At 46.8% G+C, this 22401-nt stretch overlaps 2 protein-coding genes across 2 annotated transcripts in view; one reads left to right on the forward strand and one right to left on the reverse strand.

The window, feature by feature from the left end:
* NUP210L (nucleoporin 210 like) overlaps nt 1-18088 on the forward strand; it is a 44606-nt gene extending 26518 nt beyond the window's left edge. Inside the window, exons 24-40 of the mRNA XM_065419857.1 lie at nt 30-92; nt 570-749; nt 1444-1524; nt 2838-2969; nt 3626-3784; nt 5105-5196; nt 6511-6685; nt 7353-7528; nt 7967-8187; nt 10173-10309; nt 10849-10975; nt 11657-11806; nt 12102-12352; nt 13705-13909; nt 14709-14813; nt 16473-16547; nt 17032-18088. Coding sequence (XP_065275929.1) covers nt 30-92; nt 570-749; nt 1444-1524; nt 2838-2969; nt 3626-3784; nt 5105-5196; nt 6511-6685; nt 7353-7528; nt 7967-8187; nt 10173-10309; nt 10849-10975; nt 11657-11806; nt 12102-12352; nt 13705-13909; nt 14709-14813; nt 16473-16547; nt 17032-17123 — 2421 coding nt within the window. The 3' untranslated portion in view covers nt 17124-18088. The remainder of the gene's footprint in view (nt 1-29; nt 93-569; nt 750-1443; nt 1525-2837; nt 2970-3625; nt 3785-5104; nt 5197-6510; nt 6686-7352; nt 7529-7966; nt 8188-10172; nt 10310-10848; nt 10976-11656; nt 11807-12101; nt 12353-13704; nt 13910-14708; nt 14814-16472; nt 16548-17031) is intronic.
* RPS27 (ribosomal protein S27) lies at nt 17881-20219 on the reverse strand. Its single transcript, XM_065419876.1, has 4 exons — nt 20153-20219; nt 19718-19826; nt 18899-19009; nt 17881-18124 (listed from the first exon to the last, which is right to left on the reverse strand). The coding sequence occupies exons 1-4, from the start codon at nt 20156-20158 to the stop codon at nt 18096-18098; spliced, it is 255 nt and encodes an 84-aa protein (XP_065275948.1). The 5' UTR covers nt 20159-20219; the 3' UTR covers nt 17881-18095.
* Between the last annotated feature and the right edge of the window lie 2182 nt (nt 20220-22401).

A 22401-nucleotide genomic window follows, 5' to 3' on the forward strand; every position in this document is an offset into this window, starting at 1 on the left:
AAGTTTCTCCCTCCTTTTCCCTTTGCCAGGTCTTTCCTCCGTTCAGACTCCTCCCAGAGGAAATGACCCTCATTCCGCATAACATGAGGCAGGTGAGCTTTAAAGTATATTAGTTCTTCCAGAGACAAATGAGACTTACCCAATCCCCTTTGCCTCTTTCTTCCTTCCTTCCTTCCTTTCCCTCCCTCCCCCTGCCATGTTAAAAGAGTAAAAAATGTCTGATAGAACAGGTGGTAAAGGCTCTATATCCTATTACTAGTCCTATTTCTATTTCCTACTTTACTACCTCTTCCGCACTTAACCTTCCCCACTCTTTCCTAAGCAGTAGAAGTCAAAATTACATCAGGTATGTTTGGCCTTTCTCCTGTTTCTTTAAATTTATTTGCACTGTGGGGTGTATCTGACGCACTCACTTGAGAAGCCGGGGAAGAGACACTGCGTCGTTTGTTTCCAATATGTGATACTCTTTCTGTTTGTGGACAGGGAAAAGCGCAGATCTGGCATGTGGTTCAGTTGGGTTTACCTCATTTTCTGAGGCTACAGTTTCCTGTTGTTTAAATATATTGCAGGTGATGTCAGAAGGTGGCCCACAGCCACAGTCCATCATTCACTTCTCTATCAGTAACCAGACTGTGGCTGTAGTTAACAGGCTGGGCCAGGTGATGGCTAAGGCAGTTGGAACAGCCATAATACAGGGTACCATTCAGGCGGTCAGTGAAGACACAGGAAAAGTAATAGTTTTCTCAAAGGTATCTTCCTATCTTGTTTTGTAATTCCTTATTTGTTTCTCTGATTTATTTCCCTTGCACTGGCCTCTGCTGAGGAAGCACATCTGCAGGTGGGTTTGGGCATCTCAGTGGAACTGATCCTGAAATCCTTGGTTGGACAAAACTCCCATCATCCCCAAGACCCCATGCTATATGCATGCCGTGCCTAGACAGAAGTAAAGGTTACTGTAGGTGCATTGTTCTTTGGTTTTATATTTGAAATGAGAGATAAGGCCTTTGCCTGTTGGAGGGAGAAATGATTGACTAAGTGGCATCAGCTCCTACATCTCTGTGTTTCTTGCTTTTTTTGCACCCTCGGTGGGAAGTGCATTGTTGAAACAAAATAGATGTTTAATTCACGGGAGAAAGCAATGGAGCATCAAATAGCTCTATGCCAACCAGAAACTTTCCCTGCTTGGCTAGCAAATAAGCTGCTGCTACCTCTATGTTGGTGGCCATAGTGCCATGTTTGCTTAATGTTTTTCAGGGACTGTCACTTCTACAATTCTGCTAACCTCTGGGACTGCATGCAAATCTAGTTCTCCTTTAAAGCTACCAGCTGAGCCCCTAACCAGCCTACACACTGTTTATTTTGAATGTAGGTCCCCAGTCTCCTTCCTCAGATTGTCCGTTTTACTCCTATATCTCAAAGCATGTTGTTTGTCTTATATTGCAGGGTCAAGTGGAACTGGAAGTAGTTCAGCTGAGAGCAGTAAGAATTCATGCACCTGCCACTAGGCTTATAACAGCCACCAAGGTTAGTTCTGTAGCTAATATCGGAAACCACAGTGACCTGCAAGTAGTGACCGACTTTCTAGCTCTAGCTGGAGTTATAAATCCAAGCAGTGCTGAAAATCCTGAGAGAGGGTTTACTAAAGTGATGTAGTAACTGAAAATGGACTTCTTTAGTCAACTAGGCCAGTAACTTCCAACCTTCTCAAGCAAATGGCACCAATTTACCAAATGGAGACTTTAGCTGACTCCTGTTCTACTGTGTATGCTCAAACCTGGATTGCTCCAAACCCCATTCTCACAGTGATAAGCAACCTAAGTCCTACAGTGGGTTAGAGCTCTGTGCTCCACTGAATGGGAGCTGGAAAATGACAGTGCACTAAGGCCCAGCAGAGACATAGCATTAAAGTGGAGAGAGGGAGCCTGGAATATCAGTCACAAATGCCTCAAGAAACCGTGCTAGTGGAGCATCATGCATCTAGTCCACTGTTGTAAGATAGTTTCTGAAACTTTCTCATACTTGGAATTTAGAAGGGCTCTCAAATGCTTTGTGTGTATAAGTGAGAAGGAAGTTCTGTGCAGGGCAGCATGGAATGTACACTGAAAAGGTGAACTGCTTGGCTGCTGCCGAAGATCTGTGTATCTCCAGGTAGAATATGCTTGCTCTACTTGCATACACAGCTCCTCCCATCAGTACAGGGAGCGGGGGACTGAGTTTGGGTCTTCTGCACACAAGTATATACCACTGTAGGAAGGAGTTGTGATATTTTCTCTAAGGCCAGGCATTTAGCAAGGTTGTTTGTATGTTTTACAGTAATGTTAAGGGACTTCAGAGAATATGCTATTGGTAACATATTCATGACACATACTACAAACGCTAACTATTTTTGAAGAGTTTACAATTAATTTCTTGTATCACCATGCTGGTAACTCCTCATAGTCTATGTCCTATTAATTTCTCTGTCTGCTGTTCATAAGAACGGCCATACTGGGTCAGACCAGTGGTCCATGTAGCCCAGTGTTCCAGCAGTGGCTGGTTCCAAATGTTTCAGAGGGAATGAACAGAACAGGGCATTTATTGAATTATTGTGTTATGTGAAGGGGTAAATAACACTTCCCTAGTCACTTTCTCCACACCAGTCATGATTTTATAGACCTCTGTCATGCCTCCCCCCCCCCTTAGTCGGCTCTTTTCTAAGCTGAACAGTCCCAGTTTTTTTAATCTCTCCTCGTATGGAAGCTGTTCCCTACAGAATTACACTTAGACGCCCAAACTGTAGTGTAGGAAACATCAGCAGTACCCTGAGTTCCCATGGTGACAGTATTTTTACTTTGCAGATGCCTGTTTATGTCATGGGGCTGACCAGCACTCTGACTCCATTTTCCTTTGGTAATGCCAACCCAGGGCTGATATTCCATTGGTCAATGAGTAAACGGGATGTTCTGGACCTTCTCCCCCGACACTCAGAGGTATGGAGCTGTCCACAAGAACGCGATTAAAGCCCACTGCATGGCAGGTGGTGGCTAAAGGCATCAGGGGATAAGGCAAGCTGCATTAGAATTCCTTGCTGGGCAGATTAGCACTGCTTTGCAGACCATATGGCTTGAGTGCCAGCATCCCTGCCACCCTGGCTTCATAAATTAGGACACCAAGTGACCTCCCCTTCCTCCTCCTAGTCCTTCCTCGAAACCGACAAAGCCTTTCACAAAGTCTTCTACACAAGCCTTTGAACAGTGACCTCTGCAGTGACTTTGCCTTAGACTTCCTTATACTATGTCTGCTGTGTGCAGGTTTCAGATTGTGAACTCCTCGGGGCAGAGACTGTCTTTAGCAGTCTCCTTGTTCAAGCAGAGCCAGCTGGAGCTGCACTGAGCTGGATGCTGATCTTTGTATATCTTAAGAGGAACAGTACTAGGCTCTTGAGGGAGTTGCTCATTAACCATTGTATCTAGAGGCAATTAATTTATAATTGCATCTCTCATCATAAAGAAGAAAATCCAAGGAAAAAATGACCTCTTGAACCCCACATATGGCATCGTTCTGCATTTTTCCTTTACTATAAATGAACAGTTGATCAGAAAGGCCTGAGCAGCCTGTAATGACAACCCTACCATCTCTCTGTCAGGTTTCCCTGCGGGTTGTACCTGAGAATAACTTTGCTATGGTTGTACATACTAAGGCGGCTGGGAGAACCAGTATTAAAGTGACAGTGCAATGTCTGAATGTATCCGCCGGTCAGTTGGAAGGAAACATGGCTGAACTTTCAGATGAAGTACAAATATTGGTAAGTTCTCCTGGTCACTCCAAATGGGATCTCTTACTTTCATGGGAAGAGGTAGAAGACAGGATTTCATATCTGAAGCAAGGAGGAAAACGGAAACGAAGCCTAGGCAAGATACGAAGTCAGGCTGGCAGGTGTGCCATGGATAGGCGTACGCTGTGGGCTGTGCATGGACAGGTGCATCACAAAAGATGTATTGTGGTCACAGTGTGCACAGAGATGTGTAAACCCTTCTCTGCATGTCTCTGTATTTCTTGCTAACTGATACTCCTGGTTAGTGGTGACTTCATTCATGCTGCCCATGGGGTGAATATAGATTGTGTGTAACTCCAGCCCCCCCAGCTGCAGTGTTGTTTCAGCTGCAAAGCAAGGGAGAGTTCTGTTAATGAGCTGGCCTGTCCACATTAAATGTCCAGCCCACACTTTTGATATGGATTTTGTGGATTTTCATTTAGATTTGCCTCTTGAAGCCTTTGGAATAGAAATCCTCACCCCCTGCACAGCGGCAGTTTCAGTGACTGCTCTCGAGCCTGGAGCCAAACAGTCTTGGCATTTTCAGAATAAAAGCAAATATCAGCCAGTAAGCAGGAGAAAGTTCCTCATTTCCATGCAATGTGAAGAGCTTTAACCGTACAGCTCCCATAACAGCCGCTGGAAATGCAAGTTGAATGCTTAGTTGTTTCTTTCAGTACTTTCTTACTATGTTTTGTATTTGTATATTCCTTGTGTGAAAAGATTCCCAACAATACAAGTGCTTTTCTCTGCTGATGAGCACTGTGCATTGCTATCCAGGCAGCCATTATCATTTCCACCCCCATATTGAGGGGCTTTCTTCTGGTTTCTTATTGACCAGCCTACATGGAAACATAGGATTTGTCATACTGGATCATGTTACTGGTCAATTGACTTTTTGTATTCTGTCTTTGGCAGTGACTCAGACCTGATGCTGTAGGAGTAAGAAGGGAGGGAAAAAATCCATATGTTCCAGTCCTGTTGTTCTCTACCGAACATATGGATGGTGGTGGATTCTGTCGGACAGCAATCAGCTTGCATTCGCAAACTTAAAAAATGTGTTAATCCCTACTATGTCACGTATAAAGTTATGGATAGAAAATTATCCAATCTCTACGTTTTAGTCACAACATCTAATCTCTGATCCCCTGTGGGAAGGAGTTCCACAGGATGATCACATGCTGTGTGAAAAAGCATTTTCTTTCATTGGTTGGTTCTAATAGTACCTAATTTGGTTCTAATAGTAATAATTTAACCCAGATGTATTTTTCTGAATTTCTCTTTATAAAATGATTTGTTTTGTTCCTACAGGTGTTCGATAAGCTTCTACTTTTCTCTCCTGAGTGCCCTGCAGAGCAGATTCTGATGTCCACAAACTCACAGCTCAAGCTGTATACAAACAGGTAAACAAAGAAAAGACATTCCATTCTGAACCCAGGAAATATAGGAGAGAGAAACAGTTTACAGCAGGGGTGTGCACAACCTATGTCCCGTGGGTCATATGTGACCCACCAGAGCATTTCATAAAGCCCGTAGCCTGCTTCAACACAAAATACTAACAGCTGATTCATTAGCGTTTTGTCATCATGTTTACATCATTTAGTTTACACAGTTGTGTAAATAGACAATACTGGACATAGGTTGCTTCTATCTAAATACGTACGAAACAAGCTGAACTTAAAAGAGAAATCGATACAGGTGACATTAAAATCATAGAATGTCAGGGTTGGAAGGGACCTCAGGAGGTTATCTAGTCCAACCCCCAAAATATGTAGAATCTGTTTGGCCCACACAAGGTTTATGTGGCCCTCCTGTGTAATAAAGTTGGGCACCACCAATTTACAGCATGTGTTCTTCCTTTCAATCCAGGGAGCTGTCAGTCTCTCTGCATTGCAGTCAACTTTTTATCTTCTTTCCAAGAGCTGCACAGATTTGCAGAATTCTGTTGCATGGGAGACCACTTTGGGGCATGCTCAGTCTCTGAAATTGCCTGAACATTAGTCTTTAAAGCCATACCTTGTGCATATTAAATGAAACTCAAGCCTTGCACAGAAGGGCTGAAGTGAAATGTAAGTGTTCCACGGGCCGCGTGCTATCCCCCAGCACAGGGATGAATTTTATCCAATGAGGATTGAGACCAGGCTGAGCTCTACCCTCAGTGCAAGAAATGAACTGTTGGATAACTGCAAATGCTTGTCTCTGGGGTGGTAGTTTTTGTGGTTCTTAGATTATGCACACTCCCAGAAATGTTCTTTTCTGTTGGGAATATAATATGCACTTTTCTGAGGGGTATCCTTTGGTACCCTACCACCCTCAAATGTGCAACATATCTGAGTGACCCTGAGCAGAGCGGGGTCTGACCATCTGGACAATATTGTGCCTTCCTCCTACTCTCAGTCTCTCAGCATAGGGAATGAGATGGAGTTTGGGGCCCAAACTCTGATCTCTTGTGAATGAACGGGTGGTGCTGTCACTGAACCACTGGCTTAGCACTTTCATGTCTCATTTAAATAATAATAAAATACGTTAAGCTGTGAACTGGAAGAGCTTGGAGGCACACTATCCTGGGGGAGTTTTGAAACTGCTGGATTCATGGCTTGTCTGAGAAAAGCCCTTCTTGCTGAGGTTTCTCATGGCTTCACTGCCCTCCATTTAGACCCAAATTTTCAGCCTGGTAGAGTGTAACCGAGGGTTTGTTCACTCTGTTTTTGACCTAGGAATGGGGCAGCGCTTGTGAGCTCTCAAATCCTGCAGTGTTTCCCCAACTCTTCCGTCATTGAGGAGCATGGCCAGGGGCTCCTGAGAGCAGGAGCTGTAACAGGCACTGCAGTGCTAGAAGTAACTTCTCTAGAACTCTTTGGAGTCAACCAGACAGTCATAACTGGGGTCCGGGTAAGACATTTGCCAGTACTGTTGCAAGTAAAGGAAATAGCACCCGCGTCTGATTTTTTTAAATCAGTAAAACCTGCTGATGCTGAGAGATCATGTACTATTCATTGTATCAGGATCAGTGTCTCGGAGGGGTGAGTAAGGTCCCCTGATTTGTGATCTCCAGGGTTCCACCTCAGCTCTGCCTCTGACTCAAAGTGTGACCTTGGAGGCCAGTCACATCACTTCTTTGAGCCTTAATTTACCCATCTGTAAAATGGGGGATGATAATGTGTGTGAGGTTTCATGTTTGTAAATCACCCCATTGTGTGAAAGGCCCCACAGAAGTGCAAAGTAACTTTATCTGTTACTTCATTTTTTACAGCTTAAAATAAGGGCTAAGAAACAGTGCTGATGATCTCACCATAAATATATTGTATGCTTTTTAATTGATTCATGTGCTATTGATAATTTAAGGGCAATCTTAAATGCTTTGAGTGATGGGAGACCAAGCAAAACCTAGGTGCTGCAGGAAGAGATATCGATGGTTCAGTAGGTGGTGCTCTTCCTTCTGAAATAGTTATGTACCATTGTACACTTGTACACAATAAGTGGATCTGTTTCAGTGGGAAAGACATACATTTAATGTATTTTTTGTAAAGTGAACCAAAGGAAGCATTGTCTCTTACAGGTGGCTCCAGTGTCATACCTGAGGATAAGTACCAGTCCCCAACTCTACACCATTAGCAGCACATCTCTGATGGCATTTCCTCTGGGGATGGCTCTTACTCTCACAGTCCAGTTCTATGACAATATTGGGGAAAAATTCCATGCCCAGAACACCCAGCTTTACCTGGCTTTGAACAGGTACAGTCCTGAGGAGGTTGGCACATAGCTGACTAGGGTAACTAAAACTCACAGGTAAAATTTTAGCAGTACAAGTGGTGGGATAGGTGAAAGGACCTGTATTTCAGGGCTAAATAGGGTGACCAGATGAGAGGAAGAAAATATTGGGACACATGGGGGGGGGGGGGGGTCCGTCGGCGGAGCAAAAAAAAAACCCGGCGGAGCGAAATATTGGGACAAACACCTAAAAATCGGGATGGTCCTGATTTTATCGGGACGTCTGGTCACCCTAGGGCTAAAGCAGAATTGAAAGGAGCTCTTCAGAAGTGAAAAGCTGGTTCACGTACTCACTGGGCTATGTTAGCCGTGGGGTTTTTATACTTGAAATATGCTGCTTATCTCTTCTGGGCATCCGAAGCTCTGCTGGTTTTCTTTTGACTGGGGCTTGTTTGCTTTCAGAGATGACCTGCTGCTAATCAGACCTGGGAATAAGAATTACACCTACATTGCTCAGGCTGTGAACAGAGGAGTGACGCTGTTGGGAATCTGGGATGAGAAGCACCCAGGCATGGCTGATTATATCCACATGCCCGTGGAGCATGTCATTGAGCCAGACCTCTCAAAGCCCATTGCAGTAGGAGATGTGATCTGTTTCAGCACTCCCCTTGTAAACCAAGAAGGTTTGTGTGTTGTTTTTCTGCTCCTGGTGTGTTGTAGTCTCTATCTATTGTGGTGTTAACATGACCTGTTCCGGTCACCATGTTAGATCTCACAAGCTAAGCAGAGCTAGGCAGCCCATACTTGAATGAGAGACCACTAAGGGACAACGGAGCAGTGCTGGGGATTTAATAGGGGACCATCTTCCCCAGAGTCGGAACTGAACTGGGCTCCCAGCATGGTGTTAGGGTTCCCTCCGCAGCTGAAGGTATTGACTTGAAGGCAACATAAAACTGTGGCTGTGGGAGGGGTGTTCACTCCAGTGTCCTGGCCAAATTCTAATCCAGACACATTCCACTTTCATAAAGTCGTCCAATTTCAAGTTGGTACGGCTTCTAATTTCTCCATTAACTCTGTGACAGTCAGGATAAGGGCCAGTGTAAAATGCGTAACTGCTTAGCGATGGGAGTTTGAATGCTTTTTGGCATCAAGGAGTTAATATTGGACATATTAAAATGCTCTCAGCTTTAGCTTGCCATACCAGGAAGAGCTGTGTAGCTTATTTTGGCATCCAGTAGTAAGAAGGAGATGAAGCATGTTGCACGGCTCTGGCTCCGGCTCCACTGCACGTGCGGAAAGCGGTGTTGGCATGACTTCTGCACTAGGTTCGTTTCTGGGATTGAGCACAAAGGGAGCTCTGTTGGGTCTGGTGGAAATCCTGTTCCTACAAGAGCCTAGTTTAATGCAGTGAAGCGCTTCCAGTGGCAATTCCTGGCTAGCCCAGAACCAGAAAGTGTCAGCTTTAGTGGGTCCTCAAAAGAGAGTATCTGCTTCTTACCGTCAAATGACAAGGGACCTAATTATCCTTACACCTACATTGGCTTTGTTACGGATTTACACCAGTACAAGTAAAAGGAGTATCAGGCCTATCTCCTCCCTTCTCCAGTGCTCTAGGACAGTGGTTCTCAACTAGGGGTCCAGGGCCCCCTGGGGGGCTGTGAGCAGGTTTCAGGGGGTCTGCCAAGCATTAGACTCTCTGGGGCCCTCGGCAGAAAGCTGAAGCCCCACCGCACGTGGCTGAAGCCCGAGGCCCTGAGCCCCACCACCCAGGGCTGAAGCCAAAGCCTGAGCAGCTTAGCTTCATGGGGGGCCCCTGTGGCATGGGGCCCTGGGCAGTTGCCCTGCTTGCTACGCCCTAATGCTGGCCCTGGCTTTTATATGCAGAAAACTAGTTGTTATGCCACAGGTGGGCCATAGAGTTTTTATAGCATGTTGGGGGGGAGGGGGGGGAGAGAAGACTCAGAAAGAAAAAGATTGAGAACCGCTGCTCTAGGATTCAAGTGTGGGCTCAACCTTGCTGTCCCTGACCTTGAGTGTTTTGCATCCTTTCATTCCAGGGCTGCTATTTTCCTCTTTTTTCCTCACTCACCGGTGGGGCACTTCACAGCCATCCAAGAGGGCAGGCTGCACAGGGGCGACTGACTGGTGTTCTTTATACAAAGGGTTCACTCAATACATAATAGTCAGTGCTCCTGCAGCTCCAGTTTTATTACTGTCTTCTCATCACGGCACAGTAAATTAGGCTTTGACAGTGTCTTTGGAACAAAAGGTAACCAGAGAGCATTGCCAGGAATGCCAAACCCTTTCCTTCATCTATAAAACCTCATCTGAGCATTCTCTTGACTCAGTGACCCTAAAAATTAACCTGCAGCCTTATGGTTCTATTTTATTCACGTAAATACAATTTACAGTCTGCCTTTGCAATCAAGCAGACAGTTAGCTCAGTGTATTCCACTGGGTGGGGGGCATTTGTGTAGCGTGACTATTTGAAAGGTTCTCTTTGAGCTCTAAAAATACAAGATCTGTGAGTGTGGCCTACACCGTATGAACTCTGTGAACGTGCTATAGGGGAAGTGACGTCTGAAACCTATTCCCAGCACATTCAGTGATTCCTTTCATGAAGTGGAGACTGACCAGAGGAATCTGGTTTATGACTTGGCCTTTATAGGTGAACCTGGGCTGTGGCAAGTCTCCCCCACTGGCATTCTTGAGACAGACCCTTTGAGTGGAGCAGCATTTGTGAAGAATGCTGGGACAGCTACAATCTTCCATGACATCCCAGGGATAGTGAAAACATACAGAGAGGTATTTATTGCTACACTCTTCTGTAGGAGAGACCAGCTTACTACTGCTTGTGCCAAGGAAATTCTTCCCATAAATTACTTGTATGCTGCACCCATGGCAGTTAGTCTGTATTTACCTTGGAATCCTTTTGTTTATAAGAATGCACAGCCCATACTTAGAAACTGAAAGCAGCACTATTAGCATAGTGGCTGAAGACTCTGTTATGGTGCTGCAAAAACAGAGTTTTTACTGTAACTTAACATGGGATAATTTGCAAACCTGGATTCAGTTGCTCGATAGGAAAAACAGTCCTGTAAGTAAGTTAATAGGGTCTTTAAAAAGAAGACACTAAGAGCTTGATTCTTTTACACCACTCTGACAGTGTAAAGGGGACTTAGTGTGAATGACAGTCTGGTCCCCAAGGTAATAACATTGCTTGGTTCTGGAGAACGGGAGAATGTTCAGTAGCAGAAAAATAGTTACAGCAATAAAACTCCCCATTGTCCATATGAACACACCAGTCTTTCGAACACAAATTTATACCCAGATTTATGTTTTAGGTAGTTGTCAATGGTTCATCAAGATTAAGCCTCCACCTTGGTCCCAAAAGCTACCTAACCAATACTCCTACCTCTTCTGAAGTCTGGGTTTTCGTTGCCACAGGCAGGGCAGGAACAAGCCTCAGAGGTAAGACCTATTACTGCTGGCTTCTTCTAAATTCCTCCAGCTTGGCCTAAACTACTGAACTGCTGCAGTTAATGGGGTGGTTCGGTTCTAGTGTTTGTTCCATGGGAGAGCAAATGTATTTATTCTGTAGGAGCCCTCATATTTGAGAGAAACTGAGTTGCAGGTAAAAAGCAATTTATAAACTGGTCCTCTAGCACTTTATTCAAAGTCAGTATAAACCATGCAGGCTTTATAACCCTAAAATGTGATGAAACTACAGCTCAACCTTTGTAACTGCTAGACTACAGATTACTAGTACATCCTATGTGTCCTTCCAAGAATATCAAAATTAGGGATATTTTCTCATGTAAAATAGGAAATTCTTTTAATGTATGCCTTGTCTAGACAAGGCCTATTCTTATGCTGTCAATAAAAACTTCAGTTTCCAAGCCCTAGGTTTTAAGTAAGAAAAACATGTTGTCTGTTTCAAACTCAGCTTTGTACTTTGCCATTGAAATGATTGTAGGTGTCAGTGACCTACTGGGAAAGAATCTTCTGTCTGGGAAGTGTAGGTTGGATGGAAATGATAGACTGGCCTCTCAGCTGGTCTAGCCACCAGAGAAAGCTTCATCACCTGGGCTTGATAGAAAGATCCATGTGATACTACTGGCTCATTCATTCTTCCAGTTCTCTTTCTTCTAGGCCCATGCAGCCCTAGTCAGGTTTATGCAATCACTAATCTGCTTCGCCCAGAGTCTCACCTGCTATGTCAAGTTGAGTTCAGCAGCACAGTGCTGGATATTCCAGCAAGTAAAGTCTTTCATGTCCGGTCACACTTCAGTATTGAAAAAGGTAGGCACGCCGGCCCCTTTCAAGGGAAAGGGCCAGGGATTTGGGGGGATTTTTCATTTTTGATTTTTTTTTCTTCCCACAAAATTCCCATTTCTCCACCGGATTGAGAATGTGGTGTTGTTTCACAAACATTGTTTCTGCTGACTTGGTAGCATTGGGTAAGAATATGCATAGTGAATTCTCCTTTCCCCTCACTATTTGTAGTTTTCCGGTGATAGATGGCTTATGTATTAAAAACAATCAAACACAAGGCCTCTGAATGTTTATTCTTTGGTTTTCCCCATCTTGAATTTAGGTCTCTATGCCTGCATAATCACTGCTAAACCCCAGTCTGATGAAGTCCTGCTGGCTTTGAGTTTTGCTGAGATCTCTGTAGATGTGATGGTCTGTCTCTTCAGTGAACAAAGCAAGGATGGAATGCAAAGAATCCTGGTTCCCTTCCTCCCCGCATTTTACCTCAACCAGTCTGAATTGGTTTTTAGCAGCAAACAACTAAATGGCAAGATCAGAGTGCTGGGAGCTGAGAAAGTGTTAGAAAAGCTGGAGGTACATAAAAAGCTCTCTGCCCCTCCATTCCTGGGGCATACATATACCTTTCTTCCTTCTGTTTAGGATGTATCTGTAGGGAAAATCTGATCCCGGTACAGTAGGTGTGGTCTGAGCAGTCCCTTGGTCCCTTGTGGGAGATTCTTCAAGAAATGATTGAGTTACTTCTGTGTTTGGAAATAGTGGTGTTTTTTTACAGTAATTGAGCACTCCCCCTCTTTTATGTCAGGAGGGGGGAAATGGTGGGCAGGTAGACAAGGGAGAACCTAAGTTACAGTAACCCCACTGCTAGGCAGGCCATTTGTCCAGTTTCCAACTGGACAATCCTCTTTTGGGGTGGTTTGTCGCCTGTCTGATACTGAAAGAAAACTGGATGAAGAGCTCGCCACTCTGTCCCCACTGGAGTGACCTCACACACACAATGTGCGAGGTCACACCCGCCAGGGCAGGGTGGTGCAGTCTTCAAAATGGCACCTCCCATGCCGCATAACCTCATACGCACTGTGTGTGCAAGGTCATGCCAGCAGGCCCAGGCCGTTTCTGGAAGTATCAGCACATCCAGTATTCTGCTACCCACTGCAAATGATGGTAATTACAGGAATACTTATCATCACTACTGCATTGTTGTAAATAACCTTGCTATTAAGTGTGTAATATTTAGGGCCTTACCAAATTCACGGCCATGAAAAAAACGTCACGGACCGTGAAATCTGGTCTCCTCCCATGAAATCTGGTCTTTTGTGTGCTTTTACCCTATACTATACAGATTTCACAAGGGAGACCATTTCTCAAATTGGGGGTCCTGGCCCAAAAGGGAGTTGCAAGAGGGTCACAAGATTATTTTAAGGGGGTCACGGTATTGCCATCCTTACTTCTGTGCTGCCTTCAGAGCTGGGCAGCTGGAGAGCGGTGACTGCTGGCCAGGATCCCAGCTCTGAAGGCAGCGCCCCACCAGCAGCAGTGCAGAAGTAAGGGTGGCAATACCATACTGTGCCACCCTGTCTTCAGAGCTGGGATCCTGGCCAGCAGTCACCGCTCTCCAGCTGCCCAGCTCTGAAGGCAGTTGCCGCCACCAGCAGCACAGAAGTAAGGGTAGCAGTACCACAACCCCCCCTACAATAACCTTGTGACCCTCCACAATTCCTTTTTGGGTCAGGACCCCTACAATTACAACACCGTGACATTTCAGCTTTAAATAGCTGAAATCATGAAAATTATGATTTAAAAAATCCTATGACCATGAAATTGACCAAAATGGACCATGAATTTGGTAGAACCCTAGTACTATACAGAACTGGCTTGTACTGTTTTTGTTTACCTTTTCAATAACTGCTTTTTGTCTGTTTTCAAAGGTCCACCCCAACTCTCCTGTGATAATAGTGAGGCAGCCTGAACATTCGCCCAACATGCCTGGACTTGTCTCCTACCCAGTTAGTGTGGTCAATCTCTCATCTCTCCACCAGATGGCAGCCCCCATCTTTATCAATGTCTCTTGTATTCTCACAGGCCAAAGAGTTACCATAACTGTGAGAGTTCTGGCAGGGCAGCATCTGTTTAGTAAGTATCAGCTGGTCTTATTTGCATGAGAAGATGCAATAGTGCCATCAAAGCGGTTTGCTAGTTACTGGATCCTCATTCTTTACCATTCCAGTCTGCTTTCCTGTTACAAGAAAGTGAAACAAGCGTCTACCTTACTGTGTCTAGGCCTGAACCTGTGCGGTATCTTAACTCTCATTGACCTTAGTGGGAGTTAAGTACCCAACACCACCCAGCATTGGTCCTTCTGAATGCTAACTCCGTAACGAGGGGGCCCTCTTTTGTTCATTTCACAGTGAAGACTGGGATCACAAGGAAGAGGCTTACTCCCTAGGTGTGAACAGCTGAACTTGATGCGGGTGGGAAGAGGTGTTGTAGGGAGCTGCAGGTTAAGAATGATGCAAAGCGGTTTCCATCTGATTGTATTTAGTAGTCTACATGACATGAGTTGCTGGTCTGGGTCTATTTCCTAGTGAACAGAGGGGAGTCTCCGATAGAAGCAGGAGACTGAATTGCCCTTAGTCCATGGGGTGGGTCCCTCCTATTTCTAGTGAGGCACTTTGACGGGGCCTGAGCCAGGAAACTTTCACTGCACCTGGTCTAGGGAGAGAACTTCATTCCTTAAGGCTCCAGCACCAAAGTCCTAGTGGAAGGATTAATGATTTTGAAACCGCTTATTTCATATTTCTTTTCAGTTAGTTCTTGCAACAAAGCTGCAGAGTGGTTAGATACATGTCTCTACAGTGTCATTTATTACAGAAACGAGGAGTCTGCCTACACACACGACTAAATCTTACCTCCTGTTTCTGGAAAATGGTAGGTCAGTGCAGTGAAGCAGGAATTGTCCAACAGCTTATGGGCTCTTACCAGATCCTTCTCTTCACCCTCTTTGCTGTTCTAGCATCGACAGCTGTAATCTTTCTCAGTAAGTGAAAACAGAGAGGTTTGCAGGTAAACAGGCAGCTTTACCTGTGTGTTCATTCAGTCATGGAATACAAGCATTTGTCTGTTACACTTTGTGTATATTTTTAAGAGTGCAATACTGTTTTGAGTGTGTTTGAAAATTACAAGCACCTTGATTTAAAAAAAAAAACGGTACACACCACAACCAACCACATTTCAGACCATGTCCTGAAATAGAATACATCTAGCACACAAAGGTTTAACCCCCAAAAGATCATCCTGGTGTCTGTGCTATTTCTGTAATGCCTTTCAAGAACCTGTATACATACTGCTGTACAGGGATGCAGCCACCTTTCATGTAGACACCAACTAGTATCCACCAATGAGGAAAGGGCATTTTGACCAGTAAGAAAGATAGATATGTAGGTAAGTACCCTGCCATCTTTAATGACCATATAAAGCAGACAGGCTCTCAGTTTATAAAATCTCAGGAGGAGGGAAAAACCCACCACCCATAATAAATGTCATGTAACTTAGTGAATCTGCCGCTGAAGAATAACAGGCTGAATTTCTGCTACTGCAGTCAGAACCTGTAATTCCTGAGGTTTAGGCCGCTGGGACATGTTGTACACATCGGCAGTGCCAGGCCCCTATTGGTCATATTAAACTGTCATCCTGGTATGAAAAATCACCTTAGGTAAACTTTAAGGGGAAAAAAGCAATGCGGGTTCTTTGCACTGGGATATACATGGAGCCTTTCACTGCTAAAGCTTGATGCTTCTACTCTAAACCTGAAATAAACCAAGTTAGTAGCAGGCTCAGTGGCCTACATGAAATGAGTCCAGTTCCTAAAGAATTTGCTTCCCTCCATGGAAAAGCCAAATTCCTTTCTCTTCTCTAGACATGTTCACTCTGGAGCAGGGCCGAGGTATATTGGCAAAGGGCAGTGTGGTGGAAACTTGCCCTGTCACTATTGGATAGAGAAGATTATTGGCTCCAACAGGGGTACCTTTTAAGCACTACTGATTTAACCTTTAATAGATGTTTATTTACACTTATAATGGTATCTAAATAGTGCAACATTTCTGTCAGTTTCACCTGTTGATTTTGGTACTCTGTGCCTCACAATTCTGATCTATCAGATTTTTCCAACAGTGCCAAAATGCACATTCTCTTCCCCCTTCACACACCTGCATAAATGGTAGGGAGAAGACTCATAATAGGGTTTTGACCCACACAAGCTGTGAAATGTGTTTTGTGGGAATATCTTATTTGCCAGTTTGGCCTTTAGACAAAGTTGCAGTGGTTTAATTCAACTTGTGGAAAAACTCATGCTTATGTTTGCATGGCTTATTGCACTGTCTTAAACCCATACTAATTGACAAGCTAAACAGCACATCTCTCTGTAGAACACTCAGAGTTAAAGCAAATCAATAAGTGTGATGTCAACACATAAATTAGAGCATCTTAGCTCCCCCCCCCCCCCCAAATATCATTCAGGAATAGTGGCTTTAGTTCCTTGTATAATCCTTAAGACTTCAAAATGGCCATGCAGCTTTGTGTTGGTTTAAATCACACCTTAAATTAAATTGCTGTTAACAGTGTACACAAACCTTTAGCACAATGAGACTATACCTTCACACCTGTTCCACTGATATTACATAATTGGTTATTTTTGCAGCATATAATGCCTTTCTGACCAGAGTACAGACTGTACCTATTGTGTATGTTCCTACCTCAGCTACACCTCAGACAGGTAAGCTGGGGTTCTTTTTGAAACTTGTGTAATGAACTGTATATAATTTGTTGGAACAGCTGTATACAAAGGTCAGTAGCAAACATCACTTGCTTAAGATAGGACATTCTCTCACCCTGTTTGCTCTTTCCCAAACTCTTCTCTGGAGGCAGAATAGCCAGCCTGGAAAAGCGAATTTGAATTCCCCTAGCAGAGATCAGGTACTTTTGTTGTAGCTGTGTTGGTCCTAGGATATGGAGAGATGGGTGAGGTAATCTTTTGTTGGTGACAAGAATAGAAGTTGATCCAATAAAAGATATTACCTCCCCCACCTTGTCTCAGGTACAGGAAAGGGCTTGAAGTTTTAGGAACTGTTTTCTATAAATTGCAAGGTTAGATGGCAGCAGCTGTCTTTAAGTAAAACCCTGTCCTTTTTGTTCCTGTGTCCTAGGGATATCCAAGCAGTCCGGTATTTATCTGACTAACCTTTTCCCCCTACGCTTAGGGTATTCATATCCTCCTGTTGGTACTCAACAACACAATGGAAGAAACAGGACACAGCTATGGCTTTGGAGCGTACGGAGAAGGCATGTTTGAAAGAAGTACCTATTTGTACAACAATAAATGTCTAGTGAAGCGTGATGTTAGGTGTAGTTCCAACTTCTGTAACTGGAAGTCACAGCACCTTCCTGGTTCTCTGGGACAACAGTCTGACTCTAGACTCTTCAGGTCACAGTGATGGGTACCGGACAGGTGCCCCACTATCATGTTGCCAAAGACACAATAGAGTTTGTGCCATTCTACTTTAAATGATCAGTGTGGTAGATCCTGCAACAAGAAAAACCTCCCTCATGATTTGGGCCAGAATAAAGTCCAGAAGCCACCCCGCAGTTTGACTTTTAGACCTTTTTCAGGCCAGTAATGTATGATACAGCAGGCTTCTTGTGCCTGCCTGCAGAGGCAGAGTATCAGGTCAGAGCACTGAGAGGGTAACAAGGTACTTTACTGTGGTTTGAAGAATATTTGGGAGTCACTTGCAAAAGCCTGTGCTGGCAGCAGGGCAAAGTCAGGATTCCCAGTGGTTGAACCTTCCATTTTAAGAATGGTCAGATTATGCTGACGTCTCAGGAGAGGGAGGGATGAGAGAATAACTAGTTTCACTCCAGGGTGAACAAGGACTCACTGCATATCCATATTCTTTCCCTGCTGAGAGTCGTCATAGCGCCTGTTGCAGTTACAGGCAGGGCAGAGTGAAACTCTGCCCAGAAAGTGTGTGTTCACTCCTGTTGAACAGTTTTGCTCATATCACCCAAAAGAGCACTATGCAAGTATCAAGTTAAGCAACAGACTAAGCTGTATTTTATCCAAAATTTATTGACAGTCAGATGGGTGAGGCTACAGGGACAGTATGAAAGTCATGTTCTCCCCTCACATTCTAGAGACGTCTTTAAAGCCTTCTGTTCACATCTTGACACTTAATGTTGCTCCGTGGCTGAATCCCATGCTCTTGAACCATCTGTATTTGTGCTGCCAACTGTGCAGGTAGTCCCACCCATCTCAGACTTTCGTTTAGTGCTGCTTTCGTCTGAAGGAGCATCCTAGATAAGGAAAGAACAGTAAGTAATCCCAAGCACATTACCAGCCTGTGTGGGGGATGGTTGGGTCGTTTACCCCTTTGACTATCTTAAATAGTGAATTGTGCCCAGTCCTCAGGAGGGTACCAGCACCACAAGGCCTCTAGGGGTTGTGAGGGAGGCGGACTGTATTCTCATAGCTCAACAAGGACTCAGCCACTGGGAGAGAGTCTGAAATCCTCAGGTATCAACAGCTCCAAAATCCATTAAGTCAGATCCATCATTATAGAAGTAAAACTGAAGCAGAGCCAACAGAACATGGAACTAGCTCAATAGTCCAGGCGTGGCTCGTAACCATGAAGGCCAACAGATAGTAAGTATATTCCCAACGACCCTCTGAGGAACACCAGTAAATAGCCATCCATCCTAAGCATTCTTCAAGAATCCCCAAGGTTTCTAGTCGTTCTGTCCTGCCAACTGCTCTAAGAGACTAATTGTCGCTGGTCACTTAAGAGGAGTTTCATTATACTTCGCAAACCCACTCCCTGCAAGCACTTCAGGCACATATTGGACAATCTTAGACTCTTTTGAAGTGCCACTCAAGGTAAAATTCTGGATATGGGGTATTCTAACTCAGGGTGTACAATGCATTAAGAACCAAGATATACATTCCCTGCCCTGAGGAATCTATAGTTCAAGACAGACAAGAGCAAGACAAAACAGGTGAGGGGGTTATGATGACACAGTAAAACAATGTAGTAGCTGGCTGGGTTTTCTCAAGTACAAATTGCTGTTTACCTTCTGTAAGCCTTGCCTTTCCTCCAGTGGGCTGGCACAGCACAGTTGAGCAGCCAACACACAGAACTACAGTTTGAGCATGGCTGAATACAGTGGTGATTTTATAGCAACCTGAAAGAAAGCACAAGTTTGAGGTGAGTATATTTCTCTACAAAGGAGCTGGGGCAGGGTTATTTCCACTGCTGGAGCAATGACAAAGCTGGCATATTATTGGAGAAATGTTTTGACATTTTCAGCAGGCAAGTGAAACTTTAATCTGCTGGAGAAAGAAGAGGGCTAAGGGCGACAGTGAAAAATGTTCAAACAGTTGTGCATTGCTCTGGCCATAATGGGGATTTAAAGGGTTCTCAAAAGCAAACGTTTTAAGCTTGCATTTTACAGGTAGTTACAGCAGACTGCAGGGTCTAGTCCAACAGTAGTCTATTTTTTGTCAAGGTCCAAATTTCTTGGTCAAAGTATAATCAAGGTCCAGACTCCAGAGAAAATTTTAAAAAGGTAAGATTCCAGGATCCCTTCAAAAGCACCTGGCGGTCCGGGTTTGGCCTGCAGTCCACCGGTCTATCCCCGGCACAGCTCTATCGAGATAAGCATTCCTTACAAGTCTGCCCAGTTCGCTTTCCAGAGTAGGACAACTTCAACCACCACCAAGTCTTACATGCTCAGGGTCAGTGTTGATCACAGGGGCTACCAAGTTACCTTCGGACTCCTGCCTGGGGAGCGAAGCGGGACTGCTCACAGCCGGGGGGCAGCCTGGGGCCATGCGCCCAAGGGCTGCCCCACACCGGCTGTAGGTACCGCCTGGGGGGGCCAGGGCCTCACCTGGACACTTCACATCCATGAAATAGGAGTTCGGACTCTGGACCAGACGCTTCTTCTTGTGTTTCCGCTTCTCCTCCTCGGGGGAGGGATGCAGCAGGTCTTTCGCCAGCTGCAAGCCAAGCACTGCGGGTTAGGCCGGCCCGGGGGAGGCGGCTCGCTGGGGGGGGGGGGCAGCCCCCCCGCGCGGCTGAGCAGCACCCCCCCCGCACCCCTCTAGAGGGGCGCCCCCCAGCCGCCGCCATCTTGGTCCCTCCTTCCTCCCCCCCTCCTCCGCCGCCATCTCCCCGCTCCGGGCCCGGCTCCCGCTACCCCCCCCCCCCGCAGGACCCCGCCCCCGCCGGCAGAGCCCGGCCCCGGCCGGCGTAGCGGGGCCGCCCCGGGCGAGGGGGATGCTCCCGGGCCCGGCCCCCCCGCGGGCCACTCGGCCGCACTCACAGGCATGTTCGCGTGGAGGCAGCCGCGGCCGAAAAGGAGCTAGACCGGAAACCGGGGCTGCTATATCCGCTCCGGGGTTCCCCACACGGGCGGAAGTGAGCGCTTGGCACGGCTCCGCTGCCATCTTGGAAAGGTCGAAACTGCCACCCAATGCGCAAAGAGAGTTGGGCGGTGTCGCCATTTTGAGAAGGTCGTTCACGCCAACAAAGCGCAACGACTAGCGGAAGCGCCGTCATATTGTAAAGGTCTTTGCCTTCAGCCAGAAGGAATAATATAGCCGGAAGTAGCGGCCATGTTAAGAGGGTCAGTCTTTTGTCCAGGGGCTGAGGAAGCGGGAAATGACGCCATCTTGGGAAGGTCCCTGGGGACCCAGGCCCATGGGATGAGCCCTGAGATCCCTCCCTACAAGCCCCATGCTGCTGAGGTGCCCCCGGATTGGTCGCGCTCCGCAGTCCCGCCCACCCCATGGACCCACATGACATCATCGTGGGTGCCATGGTGATGGGAGGAGGTGACACAAGGAGACGCTGATGCGTCTCAGCACTGGGTGATGTCATTGGAGGGGATGATGACATCATAGCGTGCCAGGCTAGTGGGAACATGCCCCGCAAAGACTGATGGGCTCCAATTTCTCTGAGCCCGAAATTCGTTAATTGCTGTCACCCCCCTAAATTCCTGCTGTGGCCTCGACCGGAGATTGGCTCCTCCGTCGCGTCCCGTCCTAGGCGCTGGCTGCCACGTCACCCCCGTGCAGCCAGGCCGCACGCGGCTTTGGGATCTTCCCACGCGAAAGTGACCGTCATCAATGCAAGCGTGGATGTGGGAGGAGCTTAACGGTGCCCCCGTCAGCGGGGTGAGTCCGAGACCGGGCAGGGCAGTTAGGCGAGTCTGCGAGAACTCTAGAAAAGGCCTCGAAGGCCCCGTTCTCTAATCTCCAGCAGCACAGGGCAGGTCCAGTGAGGGGCTCCTCTGCAGCTGGAAGCCTGCGGGGCCACAGGCATGAGGTGTGGGCCCCGCACATCTGGATTTCTTGCTCCCCTTGGAACCTGGACTTCCGCCTCAAAGAGGTTAGCAAACAACCAGGGTAGAGAGGGAACAGCAGCAGGCCAAGAGCGAGGTGTCCTGTGGTTTGGTCACTGGAGGGCAGAGTGGCGCTTGTTGCCCAGCTGGAATGCACAGAGGCCTTTCTGCCGCTTCCTTCCTGCACATCCCAGGAGAAAAATTCACCCCTTGGCGCTTCCCGGCTGCAGGAAAGTTTTGCCCAGGATCTTTCTGATGACACAGATAAAGGGATGAGCTGCAGGATTAGGATTTATGTGGTGTCAGCAAACCACGATGGTGACCCAGGGACGCTGGTCACGCCATGAATTAATGTCAGGAAGTTTTTGGAGCATGTCTGCAGCACAATGGGCCCCCCACAGCTCTGCCAATGCCCCTCAGTCCTGATATGCAGTTTCTACTACCCCTGCCTGGGTCCCCCCTGCCACTGCCAGCTCAGTTGGTGCCCCTCACTCCTGACCTGCAGCCCCCTGCGATCCTAGCCCTGAGTCCCTGCTCAGCTCTGCCAGTGTCCCTCAGTCCCACAGCCCCTCTGCTACTTCAGGCTTGGGCTCCCTGCAAGTTAACACAGCCCTGAGAGGCCCCTCAGTCTCCACCCACAGCCCGTCCCTGCTGCTCATCCAGTCCCGGGCGCCACACATCCCAATCCTGAGTCCTGACCCGCAGTGACTGAAGGGCTCCTGCTTGCCCACCGCAGAGCACGGTGGGGAGAGGAACTGGATCCCATCATCAATATTGTTCTGCCTGAGGCGCTCCCAGACCTGGGGCAAGAGAAAGTGAAGGAGAAAAGCATCTGGTGTGTGAAGAGGGAGAGGGTAGGACTGACCCTCCCCTGCTGCGGGACCCACCCTGCTAAGAGTTAGACAAAACAGCTTCAGTAAACCTGCCCCGCGCCCCACTTTGTTCAGCAGGAATTCCAAAGAAACCCAGCTCAGCTCAAACATATCCCAGCCCTGGGCTCCCCCCACCCCAGCTCTGCCAGTGCCCCTCAATCCCCAGCCCTGGGCTCCCCCCACCCCCCAGCTCTGCCAGTGCCCCTCAATCCCCAGCCCTGGGCTCCCCCCACCCCCCAGCTCTGCCAGTGCCCCTCAATCCCCAGCCCTGGGCTCCCCACCCCCCAGCTCTGCCAGTGCCCCTCAATCCCCAGCCCTGGGCTCCCCCCACCCCCCAGCTCTGCCAGTGCCCCTCAA

The sequence above is a fragment of the Emys orbicularis genome, chromosome 20 (genome assembly GCF_028017835.1).
Source record: "Emys orbicularis isolate rEmyOrb1 chromosome 20, rEmyOrb1.hap1, whole genome shotgun sequence".
NCBI lineage: Eukaryota > Metazoa > Chordata > Testudines > Emydidae > Emys > Emys orbicularis.